At 41.5% G+C, this 20,224-nt stretch overlaps 1 protein-coding gene across 1 annotated transcript in view; it reads left to right on the top strand.

The window, feature by feature from the left end:
* Positions 1–4,549: 4,549 nt before the first annotated feature.
* The window catches only part of slc35f1 (solute carrier family 35 member F1), a 248,591-nt gene continuing 232,916 nt past the window's right edge, over positions 4,550–20,224 (top strand). The window contains exon 1 of the mRNA XM_055635758.1: positions 4,550–4,874. Coding sequence (XP_055491733.1) covers positions 4,768–4,874 — 107 coding nt within the window. The 5' untranslated portion in view covers positions 4,550–4,767. The remainder of the gene's footprint in view (positions 4,875–20,224) is intronic.

The raw sequence follows: 20,224 nt of genomic DNA, 5'->3' as shown, positions 1-20,224 counted from the left end.
GCGCTGGAGATGTCGGCGATATCGCCAAATGGAAAGCGAATTGAAAGGAGAACGACCAGCGACCAGCGCCCGCTGTGAGTCCCCATCGCTCCACCAGCTCCAGCCCCTTCCCCCCTCTCTGTATCTCTAAAGGGCCTGTCCCACTTGGTGATTTTTTTGGCAACTGTTGACATCATTGACTGACATATCAGATCACCGTAAAAATCGCGGAATGATGCGGCGTAACACAGCGTGATGACGTATTGACGCACATTGTTCCCTCAAGTGGCGCAACATTTTTTTTGTCGCCGTTGGATTTTGAAATGTTCAAAATCTTTTGTCACCCCCGCTGGCTCCCACATCCCTCCCACCCACACACACCGCTCCCCTCCCAGCCCACACCCCCCTCTCCCACACCCACACCTCCGCCGCCTCACACCACTGCCTCCCCCTCCTGCAATCCCCCGCCCACACCCCCCCCTTCCCTCCTCCTTTCCCACCCCACACCCCCACCACACACACCCCCGCCACACTCACCACGACCCCCCCCCCCCCCCCCCCCCCCCTTCCCTCCCCCCTACCTTCCTCCACTCCCACATGAAGAGGAAGGGGAGGGAGTGCTTGGGGATGAGGGGAAATGAGCCGTGTCTGCGCAATTATGGGCTATGGGTGAGCGGTGGAATAGTGCATTGGGGAATGTGTTGCGTTGGGGACTAGACATTTATTGTCAAAAATGTGTGCAAAACCATTTGTGCAAAAGTATTTCAGTTCCATGCAAAATCAGGTGCAGCCAAAGGTGGCTGTCAAAAATGAGGGCACGGCTTTAAGATCAAAGGGGGATAGTTTAAAGGAGATGTGCAGCGCACAATTGTGACATAGTTGAGTTGTGGATGCCTAGAACGCAGTGCCAGGGTTGGTGGTGGAAGCAGATATGATGGTGGCATTTAAGAAGCTTTTAAATAAACACATGGACGGGCAGGGAATTAAGGAATTTGGATTTTGTGCAAGCAGAGGAGATGGAGCCTGTCAACTTCTCCAGAGTCAATGATTGGTGCAGACTCTCTGATTCACTGTCTTCTAAGGATTCTGTGAGAGGGGACTGGAGGCTCCAGGAGGTTGTGCCATCTGTAACCTTTCTCTCTTGAATGATCTGCTGTTCTTGGTAACATCGCAAAATTTAGGAAATCATTTCCCCTCCAGTCCTAACCTGAGAAAGGCACCTGAAAGTCCAATAAATAACCTCAGCATCTGTTCTGGACTATACATGAAGGAGCAAGGAACACACCTAGCATCTGTCCCACACTCTCAGGTAACCCATGAAAGTTGCTGTAGATTGGTTGCCTTGCAGATTACGCCTAAGTGAAGAGTCAGATATGTAAAGTAGCAGGTCTCAAGGGATGATGGGCGCATCTGCTTTTGACATGCTGTCTGGCTGTTGAGGATTGTGGGAGTTGTAGTTCTTTGTACATTGAGCAGGTTCATTGATTTAAAAGGGAACGAAAAGTACACCTTTTCACACCCAGAGAGTGGTGCATGTGTGGAACAAGTTGCCGGAGGAAGTTCTAGAGGAAGGTACATTTACAACATTACATATAGGAAAGGTATGGAAAGATATGGGGCAGATGCAGGCAAATTATGTTACGTAAACTGGTGGTAATTAGGATTGATGGGCCAGTTACCACATGATGACTTAAAAAGTGACACTGATTGAAAACCTTGGTGACTGATAATTAATTCTTCACATTGTGAAATTATCAGATTAGTGGAAATCAAAATTAAATGTTATTGTATTCGAATAAGGTGTAAAGGAGGACATTTGGTCCATCGAGTCAATGCAGAATCTCAGAGCATTTCCTGGAACCTATTCTCTCGCACATGCCCCCCTTAACTCTCTCACCAGTCACCTACACTGGAGGTTATTTAACAAATGTTTTTTTGAATGTGGGATGAAACAAAAACCCTGGGGAAACCCAGCTGGCCAATGTGAGAAATGCAAATTTCCCACAGAGATCAGAACCAAACCTGGCTGCCGAAGGCACTATAAATTCTACATCAGTATGTTTAAAATACCTTTTATCGCTTGAAGCCAGCATTTATTTCTCATCCTTAACTGCTCAAGAGACGTTGGTAGTGAAGCGCTTTCCTAAGTCACTGCAGTCCTGCAGTGTTTAGTTTTGTATAGTGTGGAGATGCAGCATTGAAACAGGCCCTTCGGCTCACCGAGTCCTCACGACCACCGATACCCGCACACTCCACACTATCCTACACGCACTAGGGACAATTTACAATTATACCAAGTCAATTAACCTATACGTCTTTTTAGTGTGGGAGGAAACCAGAGATCCTGGAGAAAACCCACGCAGGTGGTGGGAGAGAACGTACCAACTTCATACAGACTGACTTGTGGTCAGGATCAAACCCAGGTCTCTGGCCTATAAGGCAGCAACTCTACTGCTGTGCCACCATGCCACCCAGTGGTGGTAGGATCTGTAGTTCTGCACACACTTAACTCACACAATCACAATGCATTTGGGTACAAACTTCAGAGATTTAAACACAGCAAGGAAGGGCTGGTGATAAATTTCAAAGCGTGGATCAGGTAACACCTGAGAACCTATTGTTTCAATGCAATGCTGCCTTGGTCCTTCTGGATGGAAAAAATACAGATTTGAGAGGTACTATCAAAGCTCCCTTGAAGCAGGTCAAATGTATTGTATTACATTCCATATGGTATAATTCCCCATGTGGATAGGTATTAATGTGGTGAATCACTCGTACAAGAAAACACAGTTTATGTTCTAATAGAAAACAGACAATGCTGGGAATAGTCAGACAGTTTCAGTGGAATCAGCATTTCGAGAGAGAGAAACAGCATTAAAGTATTTTGCTTCACTAAATGTCAGTTAACCATTTCCACAATACACAACGGTATATCCCTCTTGGGAATTGGCCTATCTGTTGCCGGCCCTGATTTATCCTGGTGTTTTCTTGTTCCCCACCTCCTCACCTACAATCAGTCTGAAGAAGGGTCCTGACCCAAAACATCACCTATCCATTTTCTCCAGAGTTTCATGTAGCCTTATGTTGCAGCTTTGCCATAGATACACCTCTATTTTAGAAAAGTGGACACACAATGAATCTTGAGCAAAACACAAATTGCTGGATTTACTCAGCAGGTCAGGCAACATATGTTAGGGAAATAGAGAACACTTCCATATTCTCTGCTTGACAGAGCCTGCATGATTTTTGTTTTATTTCATTCCATTTACATCACATGTGACAGACAAGTGCCATTAACATGTTTTCCTCATCCTCTCTCATCTGATACCAATCTACCTGTCCATTTTATAAGTTCATAATTGATAGGAACAGAATTAGGCCATTCGGCCCATTATCCTGATCACCATCTTTCTTATCCACCCCGTTTCTCTGCAACAAACTGGAAAGAATGCAGAGAAGATTTACGGGAATTTTGCCAGGATTTGTGGGACTGAGCTACAGCGAATGATTGGGCAGGTTAGGACTTTATTCCTTGGAGTGCAGGAGGCAAGCAGTGATTTCGTAGAGCTGTGTAAAATCATGAGGAGATGGGGAAAATACACAAAATATTTTACCCAGAGTAGGAGAATCAAAACCAGAAGACATAGGTTCATGGTGAGAGAGGAAAAATTTAATAGGAACCTGAGAGGCAACATTTTCACTCAGAGTTGATGGGTATATGGAACGAGATACGAGAGGAGGTAATTGAGGCAGGTACGATAACACCATTTAAAAAATACTTGGACAGGTACATGGATAGGCAGAGAAGGAATGGGCGACGTTTTTTAAAATTGTTCTGAGGGTTTTAAATATTAATAATGTTTTTCTCTACACAAATCTGCCTAACATTTTTTTCTCTTGTATTTTCTGCCTTTATTACAGATTCATAGATACACACAAGTGTTTAAAAAAATAGAATAAAGTAGAAACAAGTAATTGCAGGTGCTGGTTTACTTAGGAAAGATATGAAATGCTGGAGTAACTCAGCCGGTAAAGCAGCATCCCCGGAGAACATGGATAGCTAACATTTCGGACCCTTTGGACTGATTGCAGGGGTTGGAAAAAAGAAAGCTAGAAGAAGGTCCAGTGTCGAATGAATACAAATTGAATATGTGGAAGAAACACCATAAAAGCAGAATACCCTGTAGTCAGCAGGCCGGGCAGCAACTGTGGGTTGAGAAACGGAATTCAAGTTTCAAGTCAGGTTTCAGCCCAACCAATCTTTAACTGAGAAATTCCTGAAGCTTTGCCAATTGTGTTCTACAAAGCAGAGTTGTAAGTTTACAAAACACACACACACACCCATGGTTAGGTTGTGGAATCTGACTTTGCACGTTTGCCAAAAATTGTCGAGGCAAGGAATGAAATAGATGCTGGGAGCAAGAAGTTTCTGCCCTTGTTTGTAGCGGGGGGTGGTTTGGGGGTGAAGTTGACAGCCGAGCAGAGCAGAGCAGAGCAGAAATTGACTACAAGTCCCAGGTGCCCGCGTCTGAGGCGGATGGAGAGGAGGGTTCTCCCCCTGCCGGAGGGAATGAGAAGATCGGCTCATCCATAGCAGAGCAGAGCAGGTGTTGGCTCGTCCGCCTCAGACACCGTGCCAGCAGCCTCTCAAACCCTCGGGTCCCTCTCTCCCTCTCAGTCCGCTGCTCCGAGTGGCTTCAAGCGGCTCGGCGGACCCAGTGCAAGCGAAGCGGCTCCCCACCACCGGTCCCCAGCGCTGCAGGATGTCCCCTGCATTTTAATCCAGCAATGATCCCCGAGCAGCGCAATCATGTTGCCACCATCGAGAACATCCCGGCTGAAACCATCAACGCGTCGCCCACCCTGCTGCAGAGGATAAGAAAAGTATTCACAAGGTAAGAGCTCCTCTCACACAGAGAGAGTCCCGTCCAGTCGGGGGAGACCCCCACTCCCCCCTCAATCCCCCTCAATCCCCCTCAAAGAGACGGCAGTGAATCGTGTAGCTAACTGCTCATGTATCAACAGCTGCTGTATCGGGCTCCCCTCGCCACACACACACACACACACACACACAGCGAAAAAAGTTGTCGCCGCCTTCTAATTGTGTCTCTCCCTCAGTTCTTAGTTTTGCATTTCGCTACATTTGGAGTAATTGTGATGTGACGGGGCGCCTTTCCGTGGAGTTATATTCATTGACTATCCTGTTGCATGGAGTTTAAATTGAATCTGAATCTGAATCTGAAATTGACGACCACGGACTAGTTAACTGTGTTTCAGCATCCCTTCAATAGCACCAGTGATTAGCGTTTGCTTGCGGTCTCTCTATTAATCTGAGGTTTATTGGCAAGTCCCACATGTAATAAAAAATAATTACACTTGAGGTGCATGTAGGTCCTGGGTTGAACTGTAGAACAGTGGATTTTATTTGAGGTTAGAATTGTCGATGTATATTTATTTTTCAAATGTGCCACATTAAAAGTGTGCGTGAGCGAGAGAAGCACTGGTGTTCTTTGTGAGCTGTCTTTCCCTTTCATCACTGGCTGAGGAAGGGTGTACCGTCAGAGAGGCGAGGGTGGAGGTACTCCCTGTCTGGGGTGAATAAAACCCCCGCATGGTAAATCTGGACGTACAGTCGCCCCTGTAAATTCAACGCTCTTGTAACAAAAGGCAAATTATTCCCAAAGGCGAATCTCAGACGCAGCGCTAGAAAGCGAAATTCCCAATAATGTCTTCATTACACTCGAACAGTATTTAATTCTGGTCCAATATCGGGCAATGACTTGGAGACTCTCAAAGCTGGATTGCCATTTGCATGGGTATTTGTGTCATATGTTTTCAAGGCATTTGCCTAAACCAGATATAAAATGATCCATTTTCGTCATACAAAAAGACTATGTGGGGAACGTGTCGTCTATGATGGACCTCCATTGTTCGGTGTAGTCATTGAGGTTTTGTAAATGCATTGATTGCAGCCACAATACATTAATAACTGCGAATTGAATAATCTTTCCTAAAGCCTTGATACTGTCATATTGATTATTTCCCCGCGGTTTCCCACATTTCCATTTATCCTTTTACAATAGTATGTGAATTGATCTATTATTTTAATGGGTAATTTCACACGATTGCAAATAGTAGAGGGAAGAAATTGAAATACACCGATTCTGTGGTAGTGAAGAATTTGTCGACACTAATCTGTATCCATGCACCTTGGTAAAATCACGTGTCTCTTTAACGTTTCTATTCTAAATAAAGAGTGATTTGAGTAATTGGCAATGAACTAGTAGGAGCTAAAGTTCATCGTTAAATGAGTTTCTAAAAGCTGAGAATCCATCCTGCATACACTTGTCCAGTCAATGGGCAGAGGGTGTTTATTTTTCATTTTTGGACATAAAGTTTTACTCTGACTTGACAAACGATTCAAAATCAGAAATATTGTTTATTTCATGATGTTGGACCACTTCAAGAATGTGACAGCACCGTTATCTTTGGAATGAATTGTTGTTCGCTGGATGTTTAAGATTTCTGAGCACCAGTTCATCACATGATTGTTTTCATATAGTAAGCTCAGTTAATTTTTGCAACCCGTGCTCGCTTAGATGTTTAGTAAATGATGTGGTGATCTTTGAAGTTGACATCTGATGTGCAAGAATTACTTTGTGTGCTTTCATGAGGGAATAAGTGACCATTTCTTTTTCCATTTAAAAGCGCAGACTTGTAATTTATTTTGCAATGAATAGTTTTAGTGTTTTGGAAAGTGGTTGCTACTTTCATCCATTTCTGTGGCTGGAAAGATTCTTCCTTCCTCCAAGTGCATGGGCTCTTCTGTTTTGCTGCAAATTAGTCCAACCACTATGAGGCAGTCTTGAGTAGCATGAGGTGATCTGTCCAATTATCATCTCTGTACCCTCTGGGAAAGCATTGGGTGTAAAATAAAGCCATCATGGCTTGGACTTAAACATGGCACTATTACTACTATTACTACTAGATTGTGAGCATTATTATTACTGCTACCTGTGGGTTTTGATCAGAGAAGGGAGCAATGGGTGTGACCAAACTTTGTGGTCAAGAATTGTTCTTAATTGAATGAACTTTCCGTAGATAGTTGTTAATACTCGGAAGGAAGCAAGACAGAACAATAGATGTTTTTTTGTTTCTTGGCGTTGTTTTGAAACATATAAATAGACAGGCCCACAACTTGCATGGAGCAATTTGTTTTAGTTCTCAGTGGGGGCCAAGAAATGTAATTAAACTTTTTATTCTTTTGGAATTGAATATTGTTAAACACTTTTGATATCCTTGTATACTAGGATAATCTCTAGTTTTGATACAGTTTTCATGGAGGGGAAAAAAATCCAAGTATAACCAGACAAATGGTATGTGTAGGAAGGAACTGCAGATGCTGGTTTACACCGAAGATAGACACAAAATCCATGAGTAACTCAGTGGGTGAGACAGCATCTCTGGCGAAAAGGAGAACCTATTCCTTTTCTCCAGAGATGTGGCCTAACCTGTAGAGTTACACCAGCATTTTGCATCTATCAGACAAATCGTGTATGATTCTTTAAAAAGCTGAGAACAGTCACATTTGTAGAATCACTGACGTATGTGAAAAGGGCAACTGCATAAATGTGTTTATTAAGTTACTAAATAAAGTCTAGTTTTTTAGCATTAGGTCATTGAGGCAGAGTGTGTGAAAACTGAGGTAATTTGGTAATGCAGAAGTAAACTGCATGAATTTTGCCTTGCCTTGAAGCTTGTGGTTCTTTAATAGGGAAAATAAATTTTTAAAGTGAGTATTCTTTATTCTGTCATCCCAGATATGTGATTGGGAATTAAAAAAAAAAAAAAAGAAACTTAAATATTGTGGTTCACTGTGTTTTCCTGCAGTAGCTAATGTCAATTTGGAATTTTATTAGTTTGTAAATTCAATGTAAAATATTCAGGCTTGATACAAATATAAAAACAGTTCATTCATCCTAAGAAGCACAAGTATTTTTTGTATCGTCATACAGCGAAGAAACTCCTTTAGCCCACCATGTCCATGCTAACCATCTGTGCCAATCTTGTGTACCATTTATGGACACATAGTGCACAGCAGGTCAGCCAGCATCGCTGAAGAAAAAGGATGGGTGACGTTTCAGGTCGGGATCCTTCAGTCTGATGAAGGATTCCGACCTGAAATATCACCCATCCTTTATCTCCGGAGATGCTGTCGGACCCACTGAGTTACTCCGCACTTTGTGTCTGTCTTTGATATAAACAAGCATCTCTGCAGATCCTTGTTTCAACTGTGTACCAATTAGTTGATCTGTAGCCTTCTCTAGCTTGATTGCTCATCTAAGAGGAGGCTTTAAAAAAAATCTTTACTGCTATTATTTCAAATGTCTTAATTGGAAAGTTATATAAAATTGCATTTCTTTCTTTTCATCTTTCTGAGACCAGTTATCACTTTGAGTTCCTAAGTAAATCTATTTTTTTGATAAATATTAACTATTTTCTCTGAAAATATCACTGATCAGTGACTGCATTTTTTTTAAATGTCAATGCAATGCCTTTGTAAAGAGTAAAGAAGCATATTACAGAGAATGACTCCCATTACTAAGTTATCTGCATCTTGTCTCTGGATGATGTACCTTCCCCCATATTCTTAATATATGTTTGGGTAAACCACCTTCTATTCGATTACCGTGCATTTGATTAAAAATGCCACGATTGGCCATTTTTAAAGCCACCGTAGACACCCTAGATTACCATATAACCATATAACAATTACAGCATGGAAACAGGCCCTACAAGTCCGTGCCGAACAACTTTTTTTTCCCTTAGTCCCACCTGCCTGCACTCATACCATAACCCTCTATTCCCTTCTCATCCATATGCCTATCCAATTTATTTTTAAATGATACCAACGAACCTGCCTCCACCACCTCCACTGGAAGCTCATTCCACACCGCCACCACTCTGAGTAAAGAAGTTCCCCCTCATGTTACCCCTAAACTTCTGTCCCTTAATTCTGAAGTCATGTCCTCTTGTTTGAATCTTCCCTATTCTCAAAGGGAAAAGCTTGTCCACATCAACTCTGTCTATCCCTCTCATCATTTTAAAGACCTCTATCAAGTCCCCCCTTAACCTTCTGCGCTCCAGAGAATAAAGACCTAACTTATTCAACCTATCTCTGTAACTTAGTTGTTGAAACCCAGGCAACATTCTAGTAAATCTCCTCTGTACTCTCTCTATTTTGTTGACATCATTCCTATAATTGGGCGACCAAAATTGAACACCATACTCCAGATTTGGTCTCACCAATGCCTTGTACAATTTTAACATTACATCCGAGCTTCTATACTCAATGCTCTGATTTATAAAGGCTAGCATACCAAAAGCTTTCTTTACCACCCTATCTATATGAGATTCCACCTTCAAGGAACTATGCACGGTTATTCCCAGATCCCTCTGTTCAACTGTATTCTTCAATTCCCTACCATTTACCATGTACGTCCTATTTTGATTTGTCCTGCCAGGGTGTAGTACCTCACATTTATCAGCATTAAACTCTATCTGCCATTTTTCAGCCCATTTTTCCAAATGGCCTAAATCACTCTGTAGACTTTGGAAATCCTCTTCATTATCCACAACACCCCCTATCTTGGTATCATCTGCATACTTACTAATCCAATTTACCACACCTTCATCCAGATCATTGATGTACATGACAAACAACAAAGGACCCAACACAGATCCCTGAGGCACCCCACTAGTCACCTGCCTCCAACCCGATAAACAGCCATCCACCATTACCCTCTGGCTTCTCCCATTCAGCCACTGATGAATCCATCTTGCTATTCCTGCATTTATACCCAACAGTTGAACCGTCTTAACCAACCTTCTATAAGGAACCTTGTCAAAGGCCTTACTAAAGCCCATATAGACAACATCCACTGCTTTACCCTCGTCAATTTCCCTAGTAACCTCTTCAAAAAATTCAAGAAGATTAGTCAAACATGACCTTCCAGGCCCAAATCCATGTTGACTGTTCCTAATCAGACCCTGTTTAGCCAGATGCTTATATATATTATCTCTAAGTATTTTTTTCATTAATTTGCCCACCACTGAAGTCAAACTAACAGGTCCATAATTGCTAGGTTTATTCTTAGAACCCTTAACAGAACAACTTTATATACATTAATTACTTACTCTGGGCTAGTTATGATGGCAATCCTGTCAGTGTTGATATGACTAAATGACTAACCATTCAAATTTCAAGTTCATTTGAAAGGATTTGAAGTAGTGTTTTTAGGCAGTTAAAAAAAATATGTATTTCTAGTTCCAGTTAGAATGGAGTACAGTATTGTTTTGTTTAATGTGCACATTGGGGTTTGAGGTGCCTGGAGATTCCTGTAACATTAAGTTTTGCCACCATTTTTGTATGATATAAAATCCAATTTTTGGTGTCCTTCCATTTATTATTGTCAAATTTAAATGAAGTTAGACATCTTGATCAAAACTTGTAATATGTATGGCAGTGAGTGTTTGTTGAGATTGTAAGGTGACCAGTTTTTGTTGTGCAATCATTAACATTTCATAACGATCTCTCAATAGTTTTCTCAATATTTCATTACACCATGTCTATCCCCTAATGATCTTGTCTCTTTCTCCTACCACAAGCAATAGCACATTGGAGGTTGTATGCATATTTCTGGTGGAATCTGAGTACAATATTGAAAAGTCTGGTTAAGTTTTGATGTCACGTTACTCTGTAACTAATAGCAATGAGGTTTCCAATGGAATTAAAGTGGAATTATTAAATGATGATACATTGAATTAAAATTGCTGTTAATTATGTTTAGTAGAAATATTAACGGAGCATGAAATAAGTGGTAGAATTTTACAAGTGGTAGAATGGAAAAATGCAGAACCTGATTTACATTGTGTTTGGAAAGAACATTACTGTAATTTACTTTTTAGTAAATTAAAATCTATCAAATCCTTACTCTTTTTTTGAATGAGGGTGAAGATAAGGAATGAAATCTGTGAAAAATGTTGCTTGCTTGTGCCCAGCCACGGGGCAGCTCGTTTTATGATATATGATTGCTCGCACTGGGAATCTGTATCGGTAATGAGTGGTTTTCCTGCTTTTGGTGGTGACTGCTGCTTTTTTATTTTTTGCTCCTGGCTTTGTAGCTAGGACGTAAAGGGCGGAGGCTAGCTCAGTATAAAAGTATAAGGTTACTAATATCCAGCTTCACACCAGTGCAAAATCAACACAGCCAGAAGCAAAGAACACAATCATATCAAAGGCCGGCTCGTTCCTATTAAATTCTGATTCCACAGTAAATGTCCTTTCAGTGTTAAAACTTGCATCATACTGTTATACTACACATGATTTCCATAGTGAAGCAGCTTCATATGGGTGCTTCATTATTTTTGTAAACGCTAATGACAAAAAGATTATAAATTCATTGGAGGGTCAGCATACAAAGGACTTTCTGACAAGGGATAGTATCATTCCATCGATAAGATCAATGATCATGCCTTTTCATATATAACAACGTTGTAATGCCGGCGAAATACCAAGCAATGGTTCGGTGACGGGAATAAATTATCTGTCAAATTTACTGCAGTGAAATTAATGCCTGGCTTCAATTCTTTGAGGTGATGGGAGTGCCGTTTAGTTTGTCCTTTTATGTTGTTATTTGAGCAGAGAGCAGAGGACAGACAATGGCTGGGAATGAGCCAGCTCCTAGTTAGCAAAGCATCCTGAGGAACGGGAGGGTTAACACCCCCCTCCTCTACGTTTTAAATGTATTCGGGGATCCCTGTAATGTGACGGCGAGGAATGCGGGCGGGTGAAAGGAGCAGTGACCGTGCAGCTGCGGTTGGATGTTACTGGTGCAGCGATTGCCAGCTGGCGGCCCCGTTTCATGCTGCTTTCTGTCCGTTGCAGAGCCATCTGCTGCAGTTTTAATGAATGGGCCCCCACTCCCTGAACAATGGCTCCGGGGATGTGATCTGCATCCTAATGTCCTGCACCCAATGGGGACAAATCGTTCCACCTTTGTTGTGAAAGTTAGGAGGAGAGGGAGAGGTTTCTCCTGGTGAAGTTACAAACGCTGCTCTCTCTCCCCTTGCTATTGATTGGTGAGATCTCCTGTTTGTCGTTGCACCGAGGAAACCCGCCGTTTAAATTGCAGCAACATTTTGAGAACTTAGAAGAGGGCAAAGAGATTAATTTTAATTGCAATGCAACCTGGCCTCTCATTCAATGTGCAGTTCAAGTCAGCCATCTACTGTCCTTTATATGTTGTTGATAACTGCTCGGCACGCCTTTGCCTTTGCCGAGCAATGGGGAAACAATGCACGGGATGTTCTCTTTCATTAAAAAGCAAGCCCTGTGGTGGCACTACCCCGATCTATCCAAGGTCACTTGCAGCAGTGGCGTGCATCTCAGCAGAGATTTTCGAGACAATTTTAAATTGTTTTTTGTGGTATTGCAGGATTGTGTGCTGTCCATCAAGAGTCACTTGGTGTATTTTTCCCCTTCAGAGGTTGCACGCGTCTATTGTGCTTCCCACGGCTATAAATGAACGAGGCACTTGAATCCAATGGGGATCCTGAAATAAATACTAAGCGATGTCACACTGATGGATGATTATTACATTTAATTTTAAGTGTGAGGTCATTTAATAGGTGTCATGATAACTTGGTATCAGAATATTATGATTTCCATTATTTCTGCTATTATGGGTGATGCTTATCTTCATTTAATTAAAGTTACTATCACAGTGATCAGAATGCTCAATATATTGCTTCTATTATTATAGTCGAAATGGCGATGATAAATGGTAGTCTACTTCACATAATTATCGATTTTGCATGGTAGAGTTTAAAAGATACTCTGGAGGATATTGTATCAAGCTTAGGAGATATGTTTTCTGTTGTTGAGAATAGCATTTCGCTTCCTGGAATGGGTTGTAAAAAGTGAAGATTTATGTAAGGAAATGTAATTGTTGTATTTTTATTGGATAACAAATTGGCATTCGATATCCCCGCGGAAAGCACAACTATCGCGTGACGTCTTTAACTGGAAAGAGGGACAACCAGAAGGAAGCCAATGACGAGAGATTTGAGGAGGAGTGACCAGAAGCTTGGTCAAAAAGGGATGTGTTTTAAAGAAAGGAAACTGGACGATTAGGTCCAGGTTGCTGTAGGGAGAGAAGAAAGGCGATACACAAAAAGGCATATCTACATTGAAATAAATGAGTACTGGTGGAATATAAAACAAAATAGGTGGAAATATTTCAAAGATCAGGCAGCATTTGTGGAAATAAAAACTGTTAACATTTTGAATCGAAGGTTGTTCTTTTCAATATGAAATGATAACTTGTTTCTTTATCTACAGATGATGCCTGACCAGTTGAATATTTCCAACCTTTTCTGTTTTGATTTCAGATATCTTGCATCTGCAATTTAGTTTGCTGTTTTAAGACCTATTGTGGTGTTATAAGCCAGGACCAGTTTAGAGACACACACACACTTTTATAGGTATAGAGATGTACTGCAAGTTAGTCATTCAGCTGTGCAATGGATAAGCAGCTTTCAATGTGAAGAAAATATAGGAATGGAGGTGATGGGAAAGCAAAGAGTTTGCATTAGAGGTTTCTATCATTGCGACACCAAATCACGGAATGTTCTTTCTTATACTGTATTAGATTGAAACATAGTGACTGGTTTATCCAGTGAGCAGTTGACATATAGGGACCAAACATTTAAATATGGAACACAACCATTGAATGTAGGAAAGATACAAAATGCTGGAGTTACTTGGCAGGTCAGGCAGAATACTTGCAGAACATGGATAGGTGATGTTTCATTTTGAGTCCTGACCCAAAATGTTATCCGTTCATTTTTGCCAGGGATGGATGCAGCCTGACCCATCAACTTACCTCTGCATTTTACGTCCTTCCTTGGTAAACCAGCGTCTGCAGTTCCCTGTTTCTATTTGATTGAATTTACATTTCATCTCACTGCAATGAAATAGCAGCAACAATTTGGATTTATATGTAATTTCTCATAAAGTAGCATCATCTCAAGGCACTTTACTTTCACTGAAAATACTTGAAAGGACAACTTACTTTTTAAAGCCTGGGACGGCGAAATGTAGTAGATATTTTGTGCCAGGAATGTTTTAAAAACAGCAGTTGGACAAACAACCAGTCAACTTGTTTTCAGATTATTTAAGGGTTAAATCTTGGCAGGATTTTGGGAAACGTCCCAGCTGAATTACATGTTTTTCTCTGAATGACACAATACAAAATTTGAATTCCATCTGAACCAAAAGACGCGACAAGTAGGCTAATTGTCGTAGCTGAAGAATGAACCCTTTTGGCATTGCAACATTGTCCTAATTCTGCATTGGTCTGTCAGTGTAATTAACGATGCCAAATTTTGCGAGGGGTTGAAATCTATAACCTCCTGACCCAACCAATGTCAAACCGAAACAAGAATATCTCATATTCCGTCTTTAGCTGAAGGAGTTTTCTTGCTCGCAACTGGGACAATTGATCTTGGTTCTATTTTGTTAGTGAAGGGAAAATTAGCAAAAACTTCTGAAAACATCCAATGTCCTCAGGCTTTTTAAGAAGCTGACACTGAATTAATTGCACAGGAGCAAAGGAGGTGGCAATATTGGAAACCTTTTTGTAAAACAACCACATAAAACAAAGATGAAACCACATCAAATCAGGATATAATTCTGTAGCATAAACTTATAAAATAAGGAGACATTTTGGATTGCTGGACTGGAGGGCCGCAGCTTCGGCAGCTTCGACCACCCCAGGCCCGTTCACGGCGCTTGGTTTCAGCCGCGGGACTGACATTACTTGCATCACCCGGCGGGGTCACAACATCCGAAGCCTGGATCGCCTCGGCGCAGAGGGAGAACAAGGAGAGAAGAGACAAAGACTTTAAGATTTTTACCTTCCATCACAGTGAGGAGGTGCCTGGTGAACTCACTGTGGTGGATGTTAAATTTGTGTTTATTGTGTGTTTTTGTCATTTTTATTATATGTATGACTGCAAGGCAACGAAATTTCGTTCAGACCGAAAGGTCTGAATGACAAAAATAAAATTCAATTCAATTCAATTCAAAATAAACTGGTCAAGAGACTGAATGAGGTGACGAATGGACACTGATGTTTTCTAATCTGTATAATTGACCATGTTTCATTAGGAAAATGAATGTTGGTATGTTATGTTAAGAGGAAGTTTGAGATAAAGTTAAAGTACTATGTATGTGATTAAAGGAGCACAGGAAGAGCAGTGGGTTGTGTGAGCAATATCCAGTGAATTTAGCAAAACCTAAATTTAAAAAAAAAAAAAAGAAATTTGGATGATGCAACTAACCTGTACAGAGTGAAAACAAAAATCACTGGGAGGAATTTAACTGGTCAGGCTGTATCTGTGGAATTAAATGGATAGGTCTGGTTCCTCTTTTTTCCTCCATAGATGTCGCCTGACCTGCTGAGTTCCTCCAGCAGTTTGTTTTTTAGCATCTGCAGTCTTTAACTTCTACCTCTTTAACTTGCAGTCTCTAACGTACTGAGGTCTGTTTTGCAAAGTTCAGGTTAAATTATATTTAGCCAAGCCATATTATGACAGCCATGATAGTGGATTAGATACAATTTAATATTGGAGAACGCTGTGCTTTGGGTAAATTTAGTCCACATTACTTCCAAATGAACTAAGAGACTATGACCAAAGAAAAAGTGTAAGAAAGGGTCTAGACCCGAAACGTCACCCATTCCTTCTCTCCAGAGATGCGGCCTGTCCCACTTAGTTACTCCAGCATTTTGTGTCATGACCAAAGAAAATTTTAGTTTGGCGAAAAGGACATTTGAAACTAACAATACACTGATTGTTTGTAAGACATTATTTAGTTCACATTTTTAACAAGGGGGAGAATGCATTTATTTAAAGAAGATTTTCTACAGATTTGTCAGTACAGATGTTGTACACATTGGTTTCAAAATATAAGGAAGCATGGATGTTTACAATAATCTGGCAGAAAGAAAAGACGGATTCAATCAAATTGCAGCTGATGGGAAGTTTGAGATGGGGTTGGGTTGTATTTTGGTGCAGGCAGATTATGATGGAGTAAATAACTATTTCTTTCCTTTGGCTTTACTTGAATGGGAAAGTATATACAGTAAGTGAGTCGCATGCTTCCACATGTCTCAACTTTTAAATATATTTAAATATGCCAACATTTTTTTCTCTCTTTGCAGGTAATAACACTTTTTGACTGAGATGTATTGGGAGGTTCTGATTTTACTCTTTTGGGTAGCTTTGATTACTGATATGCTGATATGCCATTTATTGTCACTATACATGTACAGTGAAATTGAAAGCTGCTCGTACTCAGTGCATACATATAATTTAGTACAAGAAACAGAAAAACAAAAACAGAAGGGAGAAGGGGGGGGGGGATAGGTGCACAGTTCTGCGGCGCTATATACATATATACATATATACAGATGGAAGTCCGGGTGTTGGGCTGTGAAGTCAGTGCATGTGTGAATTTGAATTAAGAGTAGTTATAATTTTCGGAAAGCAACTATTTCTGAGTCTATTAGTCCTACAATCCCAAAAACGACATTCAGTGGGTTCTCCAGTTCCTGAATGCACAAATGGAGATGATTTTATTTCATTCTATTTGGTGTGACACAATTGAATGGTTTATTGTCACATGTACCTAGGGACAGAGGAATTTCTTTTTTGCATACTGTTCAGTAAAAATCTTCCACATAGGCACAATCATACTTGTGTATAAGAGTGTAGGAATAGTAGATCACACTGACACAGTACACAAGAGTCACCATGTTTCTGGTGCCATCTTGTATCCTTCAGGTCCAAAGTTGCTAAAAAGGTAGAGTCTTAACAGAGGCCTGTTGTCCCAGCAGCGGCACTGGGTGTGAGTTGTAGGGTCGGCCAGGCCAGATGATGTCCGTGCTGATGAAGGCCACGTCAGATCCGACCACTCAGCGTCTGATCCATTCGAGTCCCAGGCTACTGACATATGATGAAATAAAGGATCGACTGGTCTTGTACTCACTGGAATTTAGAAGAATGAGAGGGTATCTTAGAAATATATTAATTTCTGAAGGAGACAGGCTGGATTCAGGAAAAATCTTCCCCATTTTGAGGGAGTCCAAAACCAAGGGTCACAGTCTAAGAATAAGGGGTAGGCCATTTCGGATTGAGATGAGGAAAAACTTTTTCACCCTGAGAGTTATGAATCTTAGTTTAGTTTAAAGATACAGCGCGGGAACAGGCCCTTCAGCCCACCGAGTTTGCACCGACTAGCGATCCCCGCACAGTAACGCTATCCTCCTACTAGAGACATTTACATTTACACCAAGCCAATTAACCTACATACCTGTACGTCTTTGGAGTGTGGGAAGAAACCCAAGATCTTGGAGAAAACCCACGCGGTCACGGGGAGAACGTACAAACTCAGCACAGACAGCACCCGTAGTCAGGATTGAACCCGGGTCTCCGGTGCTGTAAGGCAGCAACTCTACCGTTGCTCCTCCGTGGCACCCATGCCGTGGAATTCTCTGCCACAGAAGGCAGTGGAGGCCAATTCACTAGAGGTTTTCAAGAGAGAGTTAGATTTAGCTCTTAGGGCTAATAGAATCAAGGGATATTGGGGGAAAAAGCAGGAATGGTACTGATTCTGGATGATCAACCATGATCATATTGAATGGCGGTGCTGGTTCGAAGGGCTGAATGGCCTAGTCCTGCACCTATTTTCTATGTTTTTACTGCAGGCTTCTAGTGGCCCCATCTGCCAACCACAACCATTGATTGAATTGTAATCACTATTACAAAGGATCCAAATTGAGAAGTATTTGGATAGATTGACCTTATGTTTTTGATCCATGCTTCAATAGTAATACACTTCATGGTGCTTACCACAAAATTCCATTCACCACAAGGACATTTTTCAGAAAAGCAACCTTAAAATGTTTATTTATGATGAATACGTCGGAGAGGATGAAAAGTCATTCATTTTAATCTGTAAGAAGGAACAGCAGATGCTGGTTTAAACTGGAGTTAGACACATAAAGCTGGAGTAACTCAGCGGGACAGGCAGCATCTCTGGAGAGAAGGAATGGGTGACGTTTCGGGTTGAGACCCTCCTTCAGACTGGTTAGGGATATGGGAAACGAGATATAAACAGTGATGTGGAGAGATAAAGAACAATGAATGAAAGATATGCAAAAAAGTAACAACGATAAAGGAAACAGGCCATTTAAAGCTGTTTGTAGGGTGAAAGTGAGAGCTAGTGTGGTCTAGGTGGGGGAGGGATAGAGAGAGAGGGAATGTTAGGGCTACCTGAAGTGAGATAAATCAATAATCATACCACTGCGCTGTAAGCTGCCCAAGCAAAATATGAGATGCTGTTCCTCCAATTTGCGTTTAGTCTCACTCTGACAATGGAGGAGACCTAGAACAGAAAGGTCTGTATAGGAATGGGAAGGAGAATTAAAGTGTCCAGTAACAGGAACATCGTCGGTTCACACGGGCTGAGTGAAGGTGTTCCGCGAAATGATCGCCCAGTCTGCGTTTGGACTTGCTGATGTATAAGATTCCACAGCTTGAACAACGGATACATTAGATGAGGTTGGAGGAGGTGCAAGTGAATCTCTGCCTAACCTGAAAGTTCTGTTGGGGTCCCTGGACAGAGTCGAGGGAGGAGGTATAGCGACAGATGTTGCATCCATCGTCTGCGGTTGCATGTGAAGGTACCTGGGGAGGGGATGATTTGGGTGGGAATGGATGAGTTAACCAGGGAGTTGTGGAGGGAACGGTCTCTGCGGAAGGTGGAAAGGTGTGGAGATAGGAAAATGTGGCTAGTGGTGGGATCCCGTTGGAGGTGGCGGAAAGTTCAGAAATTATGTGTTGTATACAACGGCTGATGGGGTGGAAGGTAAGGACTAGGGGGACTCTGTCTCTGTTGCGACTAGGGGGAGAGGGAGCAAGGGCGGAGCTGCGGGGTACCGAGGTGACATGAGTGAGGGCCTCATCTATGATGGGAGAGGGGAACCCCCGTTTCCTAAAGAATGAGGACATCCCGGATGTTCTAGTATGGAACACCTCATCTTGGGCGCAGATGTGGTGCAGATGGAGGAATTGGGAGTAACGGATGGAGTTATTGCAGGAAGCGGGGTGGTAAGAAGTGTAGTTGAGATAGTTGTGGGAGTCAGTGGGTTTGTAATAGACGTCAGTCAATAGTCTATTTCTTGTGATGGAGACTGTGAGATCAAGAAAGTGGAGGGAGGTGTCTGAGATGGCCCAAGTAAATTTGAGGGCAGGATGAAAATTGGTGGTGAGGTTGATGAAGTTCATGAGTTCTGCATGAGTCCAGAAGGTTGCACTGATACGGTCATCAATGTAACAGAGATAGAGTTCAGGGATAGATCAATTTTGATCTGACAGAAATGCCCTTCTCAATATTGGAAATTACTTTTTTAAAAATAAATATTCTGTGAAACAATTAATCAATATGAATACATAACTAAATCTAGATTTGCAAGCAATCTCAGATGGTAACAAACTATTTGTGGAATTAATTCTGATACGTGAATCAAATGTGAGGTGTAATTTCCTTCCTTAAATCCAAACACAAAATTCCAATAATTTAGCAATATGAATTTTTTTTAAATGTTCTTAATGGTGAAAAAGAATGTTGCTGCAGAATCACTGCTAGTCAGATGCTGAATATTCCAATGATAAAAGAAAACCTGAGAAGAATATTTGCATTTAGTGAATCAAGAAACAAGCTGAAGTGAGGCAAGGTTATTGGAGATTGCTTTATTAATGACAGTGTGGGGATGTATATTTCCCTGCAAACATTATCCCTAATAAGTAGATAGACATAAAATGCTGGAGTAACTCGGCGAGTCCGGCAATATCTCTGGAGAAAAGGAATTGGTGGCGTTTCGGGTCGAGTCCCTTCTTCAGATCCAGTCTGAGGAAGGGCATCGACCCGAAACGTCACTTATTTTCTCCAGAGTTATTGCCTGACCCGCAGAGTTACTCCTGCATTTTGTGCTTATCTTCGATGTAAACCAGCATCTGCAGTCCCTACCTATCCCCAACAAGTACATGGGGTAAGATTGAAACTGAGTGGATAGGGTGGCTTTGAAGCCCTCTCTTTTTATTTGGGATCTGGGGTTGA

This window comes from Leucoraja erinacea, chromosome 5, assembly GCF_028641065.1.
Source record: "Leucoraja erinacea ecotype New England chromosome 5, Leri_hhj_1, whole genome shotgun sequence".
NCBI classification, from domain to species: domain Eukaryota; kingdom Metazoa; phylum Chordata; class Chondrichthyes; order Rajiformes; family Rajidae; genus Leucoraja; species Leucoraja erinaceus.
This window is presented reverse-complemented; position numbering and strand designations above follow the sequence as displayed.